This window comes from Chenopodium album, chromosome 9 (assembly GCF_948465745.1).
Source record: "Chenopodium album chromosome 9, dcCheAlbu1.1, whole genome shotgun sequence".
In the NCBI taxonomy this organism is placed as follows: Eukaryota; Viridiplantae; Streptophyta; class Magnoliopsida; order Caryophyllales; family Amaranthaceae; genus Chenopodium; species Chenopodium album.
Window position 1 is genome coordinate 68,427,258 of NC_137842.1, and position 7,037 is coordinate 68,434,294.

Genomic DNA, 7,037 nt, shown 5'->3' on the forward strand with positions numbered 1-7,037 from the left:
AAAGCTCTTGAGATAAGCTATCACATCCAACTTGAATCATCTCAAAATCCTTTCTAGATTGAGAGATATGCTCATTTGAAGTCAGCCCTTTTCTTAAAGTGGTCAAAATCTTCACCTCATTGATTTCACCTTATGCCTCCTTGATTTATCCATCTCCACACTAATCCTAACAGAACTGAACTTATTAGAGCTGAACTGAATAGAAATGAACTAAAAATAATCGCATCATAACAGGACCTGAGTCATGAATTAGGCAGCAAGTTTCCACGATAAATGCAAAATCGTCGGAATCTTTAGCATAGGAAAGCTATTCAATTGCAATATGTCCTTTTGGTTGATTCATGGACAATTGGATAGGATTAAATTTATCTTTCATAGGAAAGCTATTCATACTTTGCAGATTATCATCAATGGAAGATTAGAACATGTCGTTGTATTTTAGTTTTTAGAGGAATAAGGAAAAATAGAAGAAAAAAAAATTGGGCATTTTTCTTGGTCAATGGCCCTTATTTACATAATATTAATCAACGGTGTAGATTTTGTTTTTATAATTGCAAAATTATAGCCATTGCAAAACTGTCCGTAGATTGATACCACTTTTAATAAACTAAAAATTATACTCCGTAACAAGTTCTAATGGACATGATAAGATTGGTCACTCATACACCATACGAAGTAGTAAATTACTCCACAGTAACTAGAATAAGTACGGTAGAATAAAATGAATTTAATAACAATAAAAAAAAACCGTACAATTGTACAATTACGGTGATAAATAAAGAAAATAAAGAGGATTTTTTAACAAAATAATACTGAGTACAAACCATGTTCATAAATCATAACTGCACCGTATGTACTTTGTATGTATTATGTATATAGAAAAGTTAATTGATCAGTGCAAGATGGTCCTTTTATTCCTCAAGCTTCGGAGATACTGTAGATTGATAATTAAATCAGCCAAATCCATTTATTGTACTAATCACTTATTCTAATCATACATGGAGTATATTATATACTACTACATATTTTGGCGTGGTCTAAAAGAAAATGAAAATTATGAAGTACTATATATTGATGTTACATTCTCATATGTATATATCTAAACAAGGTTTATTTTGACAGAATTCTTCATTTCAGCTAAAGAGTCTCGAATGCATTTGACCAAAAATTCAGGGTCAGGAATGATATCTTTAGCCACCATCACTTGTAATTCAGCCTTCCCTGCATAGCTTACCATGTGCATTGTAATTGCCTGCTCATAAAAAAAGTACATAAATAACAATTTATATATTTATCAGAATTAAGTGGAATAATAATAATAAAAAAAAAAAACCGAAAAAAATAAATATGGGATTGTATCATGTACTTGAGGTTGGCTGGAGATGTTCACTCTTAAACTTGTAACAGGGTTGTTAGCAACCACGATCTGCTCGGAAGGACCCATAATATTTGAAATGAGCAAAGCTGTGTTACATAAAACTTGGTGACAACACCAACTAGCCGCCTGCGTTATTTAAAACTCGTATTATCGACTGACCATGAGGTTAAATGATTTGCTAGAACAAAATTATTCGTTAACTATTAGTTGCAACTTTGAAATTTTTGTATATCTCACAAATAATGCCCAAAGTTGTAACTAATATATAACGGAAATAATATTAAAATATACCAAGCAGAGTGAAGAAGTTAGAATTGGACTAACCTTTGGGCCAAAGTAAGCAGTCAACAATGTAAGAAACATATGAGAGATAGGGGCTTCATATGAGTTCTTTTTTTGGTCCATAGTTGCTTTCACTTCCTTCAAATGATCCAAAGGATGAAGCCCATTACAGCAATTTAATGGCAATAGCATTAAGCCCGTTCTGTTTCCCCATGATGATAACCCACAACTAGGATGGATTTTTATCATATTTGCCGGTGTATTTTCCTGCTACAATTACACCATAATTTTTTAATCTCGAGAGAAGACTGTCTGAACTTTTCCGTGCTTTTAAAAATAGTTTTGTGCTTTTGATCGATAATAGTTCACTCCAAAAGGTGACGTGTGGTGACATAACAATGTAACCTTTCTTTGAAATAAATTAAATTTTTAGTAATTATTGGGTTTGAAAATTTTTAAGTAAAGTGCAACATTGAAAAATTCAGGGTCAAAAGTTAACATTTCAAGTTCAAATAATATTACCTCATATTTTGTTAACTTCTACGGAGTAAGATATACGACTATACGACATACGAGTAATTACAAATTATACCGATGTTTGTATTTAACAACATATTTAAAATATTTAAGTTTAATCAATATATTTATATGGAGTATAAATAAAACAAGTGTTACAAAAAAGAATGATAAACAAACCTGTAAGCCAGAGTTTCTTCGTAGATTGACAACCAGGATAGCAGTCACTTGAAGGCTTTGCCGCAGAGCTAACAAAAAACAGGACAATTGAGTTAATTGACTTTGACTCATTATTTATTATAATAAAGAGTTAAAAGAAGGAATTAATTAAGCATAGTTGATGTAAGTGGTCAATGTGCACATAATTCGATCTCATGTCTTATGTATCACCACTAAATACTCGTTTTCTTATCACGCAGTTAATTAAAATAAATCGACAGATTAAAAATAATATTACCCTTGGGTGATTTGTCATCTATGTACTTGGAGAGTCCATGTGAAATGACCCCTAAAAGCACATCATTGACAGTCTGCATAACACAAAAATAAATATAGGGTGAAAAAAATTAAATAATCCATAAGAGATTAATATGGAAAATAAAATATGGTAAATACTTTGTACTATTTATGAGAAACATAAGCAACTAAGAATGAGAATGATAAAACAATACTGGGGTACATAATTGATTGTGAGTTAGGTAACTAAGGTTGTTATTGTTTTGCTACCTTTCACTTTTCTGGAATAGCAGTAATTCAGGAATGCAAGGTGTTTGTACCATACTATTTACGTGTATATATTGTATTGATTTAGTGTTCAAATTTATAACTGTGTTACGTACTACACACATCGTGCCATATTGCAGAGAGTGCACAGGTATATGGAGTGAGGATATTAGTTGTCACATGAAATCGTACTCAAAACTCAATCATGCAACTACGTGTGTGAACTGCGTGTACTACTACCTCAGTTTCTTATTATTTACGGAGTAATTTGCAACAAAAAAATATTTTATGTGTTAACGGAGCTAGATAATATATATATATATATATATATATATATATATATATATATATATATATATATATATATATATATATATATATATATATATATATATATATATATACGCGCGCGTCCCTTTGTCCCAAATTAATTGTATTTTGACTAAACACCACTGTCAATGACAATGTTCATAATCAATATTTTTAATCATCTATTCTGTATTACTGTATTAGTTAAACTAAAGATCATAAATAATGTTGCTTCATTTTGTTTTATCAATGTATTAAGATTTACCTAGCTAGCACTGCAACAACGAACTTAACTGACATTTATTTACAAATATATCATTATTAAATTAAAAGTCAAATTATTAATGTAAATAATTTGAAATGATTGCCTCAAATACTCGCTTCACTCCAAAATATCCACTTAGTGGTTGTAGCTTTAATTATAAACAATCCATGCATCACATACATATTAAGCAACTAACTAATACGAAGGACAAGCTGTTCAACCTTTTCAAGGGGGTCCTTAGTAAATTGGAATTAATATGACACCTCTTCTTTAATTCAAATACAAGATTTAATTTAAATTATGTAATTTAATAACATGAGCTTTCAATGATAGAAAGGTCAGCTAAAATACAAATTTAATGATGCGTGTTTGGGATGTGTATGTAAGTGTGTGCAGCCAACATCACTCAAGAGCAACGAGCTCACCAGATAACTCGGACAAGTAAAAATTAGGTGATTAGATAAGTGTGAAGTGTCAGGTGTTTTTCCGTTCAAAAAAAAAAAAAAAAAAAAAAGTGTGAAGTGTTTTTTAAGAAAAATTTGGAGATGTGCAAAAATAGTAAAAGAGTATACATCAGGAGGTCAAACATGCAAAATAAATTGAAAGTACGTGCTTAATGTAATCTTTTTGTAATTAAGTACCTATCGTAACTTTAATGCAAGTGCACATAAATAGCTAGCTATATTCAAGATTAGGGGATCGGAGTAAATCTGATGCATGTGAAATTACTTACAACATTAGGAGTGGCCGCCGTTTTGATAGACTTGAAATCTTGAATCTTAAACTTGGCAGTGACCAATTTCCTAGGCCAAAGCTCAACCCCATCACCACCACTAATCACACTAAACTTATCTTTCAACCCTAAAACCCTCCCTAAAAACCTCAACCCAAAAACAATTGTAAACCACATACTTTTAATCAACCCCATTATTCCTCCAATTTTCCACTTCCTTTTTGCATGATTATTGCCACCATCTTTCACAATATTATCCTCACCATTAACACCACTTTTTGTCTCTTTCTTTTGACCAAAACAAGAGGAAAGCATAGACATCATTGACACTCCATCACCTAATGAATGATGAACTCTTAACACAACACATTTTAACTCCACTAAAACATGAACTTCCCATAATGGCTTGTTTTTGCTTAGTGGGGTTGACACCGCGAGGTCAGCCAAGTATGCATTCACGGTGGCTTCATCATCGTCTTCCTCATCATGGCCTCGAGTTTTTGTAATGGTTGTAGGGTATTGGAGGATGAAGTGATCATCAATGTTAACATGGACTCTCTTCCAATGATCTTCACCATTAGGGTTTCTTACCAAGAGGCTGCAAAACCTTGGGTCTTTGATCATTGTCGAGTTTGAGAAGGCCTTTTTAAGGCCTTGTACATCAATTGGGTACTTAAAAAACATGGCACAATTCATTATTTGCTCAGTTTCTGAACAATAATATAACCTACCAAAGGGCGAATTTAGGGCCTCACCTTGATCAAAATCATTCTTAGACATACTTCTAAAAAAGTTGGTGAAGTTTTACGTGAGTTTTTTTTTTTTTTTTTTTTTTTTTTTTTTTTTTTTTTTTTTTTTTTTGGAATGTATCTTGAGCTAGTGAATTTTGGGGAATTGAACATATTATCTAGGTTACTATATAAAGTATACGAAGTATGAAAGATGAGAGTAATTTTTTTTTTTCTATTGTAGCTAGCATTAAATGTAACATGTAACAACGAACTACCCTCTATTTGAGTTGTTTGATACTTGTAAGAGCTGTAAGACTTTTTGTAACTTTGTAAGGGCTGGACGGTTCATATGAATCATATCTATTAGTACAAACTACAAAGTGTACAAAAGACAAATTTATGCAAGTATACATGCCAGGTAAAACGCGCATCATATGATGACTTGTTACGTCATCCATTGAACAATTTCTGCGCAAGAAGTTTGACTGGACTTATAGATTAACATAATTAGAAGTCTAACATAATCCAAATTTTAATCCACTTATGTATATACATAATGACATTTATTATGATAGTAACAAATGATAATAAAGGGAAAATATTAAGTGATTATTCGTTAATTCACATAGACACACATGAAAATTAATTTTCCTATGCATGTAAACATTATCAAACAAGTACTAAAATTCCATTACAAGCCGGCTTTCATTACCGCCTTTTCTATTAATTGTACACACTAATATATGATATTATTAGAAGTAACAACATAGGTTATAACTAGTATTCGGGCTTGTATTGTCCGGGTCATGACCCGGCCAATTTAGTCAAATAGACACCCGACCGTGCATGTTGTTTATAGTGCGATCCGGCCTTAGTTGGTAGTTGGTTTCTTCAATTAATGATGGGCTCATACTAGCACTGTCAAAACGGTTTGACAGTTCGGTTTCGGTTCGGTTTGAAATCGGTTCGGTATTTAATCGGGTCGGTTTGGAATCGGTTTAATTGTCTCACGGGTCGGTTTTGGTTCGGTTTAAATAGTTTTCGGTTCGATTCGGTTTCGGTTTATTCTTAAGCGGTTTTAATTCGGTTCGGGTTGTAAACAGTCCGGGTAGTAAACGGTTCGGTGCAGACGGGTTGCGGTTTGTTAACGGTGCGGTGTAAACGGTTTTTATCCCGGTTCAAACAGTTTGGGTTGGAAACGGTTTCGGGTTAGAAACAGTTCAGTTCTTTTTTTGTTCAGTTTATAACTGGTTCGGTTCTTTTTCGGTTCAGTTTTTAACTGGTTCGGTTCTTTTTCGGTTCAATTTATAACTGGTTCGGTTCTTCGATTGTTTAACCACTTTAACGTTATTCATATCGGTTCCATTTCAAGTTTACTAAATTACGGTTCGGGTCGGTTTTCGGTTTCAAAAAACAAATTGTTTATCGAGTTGTTTGGATTCAGGCAGTTAAATGGTTTTGGTTTGAAATTTGATAGTACTTGCTAACCTTTTGCGTTCACAAGTTTTATATAAAGTCGCGAATCATTTCATATTTAGGCATCATATTATAAACAAATCCTCATTGATTTTATAAATACATATTATGTTCTGTTTCAAGTTTAGTCATACTGATCTTACTAGTTTATTACGAAGTAGATTATAAGAGTTAGTGTATTAAACTATTAATGTATTATTGTTTTACAATTAGGTTATTATTTGCTTAATAATTTATATACTATGCATAGTATCATAATCATGATTTGATGAGTTCTTGTGAAATGGAAATTTGCAATTTGGTAATTCGATACTTGATTAGTCAACAAGACTGATAATTATGACTCGTTTATCATTATATATTTTCATGAAATTATGAAGATATTACAAAGTGCTTTGATTTGTATAATGAAAGAAAACACTAATGACTGATTAACAAAGTAATATTGATTAGTTTGGTTTTTAAATGGTTTGGTGCAAACGGGTAGCAGTTTGCTAACGGTTCGGTGTAAGCGGTTTTTTTGCCAGTTTAAACGGTTTCGGGTTGGAATCGGTTTCGGGTTAGATACGGTTCAGTTCTTTTTCGGTTCGGTTTTCTTTCACTTCGGTTTATATTCGGTTTGGT

At 32.1% G+C, this 7,037-nt stretch overlaps 1 protein-coding gene across 2 annotated transcripts; it reads right to left on the reverse strand.

Moving 5' to 3' along the window:
• Positions 1–797: 797 nt before the first annotated feature.
• Positions 798–5,218, reverse strand: LOC145560330 (wax ester synthase/diacylglycerol acyltransferase 5-like). Of its 2 annotated transcripts, none has more exons than XM_081621587.1 (6): positions 4,207–5,218; positions 2,634–2,706; positions 2,357–2,424; positions 1,703–1,927; positions 1,367–1,504; positions 798–1,252 (listed from the first exon to the last, which is right to left on the reverse strand). In XM_081621587.1, the coding sequence occupies exons 1-6, from the start codon at positions 4,984–4,986 to the stop codon at positions 1,100–1,102; spliced, it is 1,437 nt and encodes a 478-aa protein (XP_081477713.1). In that variant the 5' UTR covers positions 4,987–5,218; the 3' UTR covers positions 798–1,099. The 2 variants fall into 2 exon arrangements, with proteins under 2 accessions (XP_081477713.1, XP_081477711.1); XM_081621585.1 differs by having other exon boundaries at positions 1,703–1,930.
• Positions 5,219–7,037: the final 1,819 nt, after the last annotated feature.

Coding starts and splice junctions, on each gene's coding strand:
- LOC145560330 (XM_081621585.1), bottom strand. CDS start 4,986: ATGTCTAAGAATGATTTTGATCAAGGTGAGGCCCTAAATTCGCCCTTT. Junction 1,505..1,702: donor CTGCTTACTTTGGCCCAAAG/GTTAGTCCAATT, acceptor TAAATAACGCAG/GCGGCTAGTTGGTGTTGTCA. Junction 1,253..1,366: donor ACATCTCCAGCCAACCTCAA/GTACATGATACA, acceptor TTTTATGAGCAG/GCAATTACAATGCACATGGT.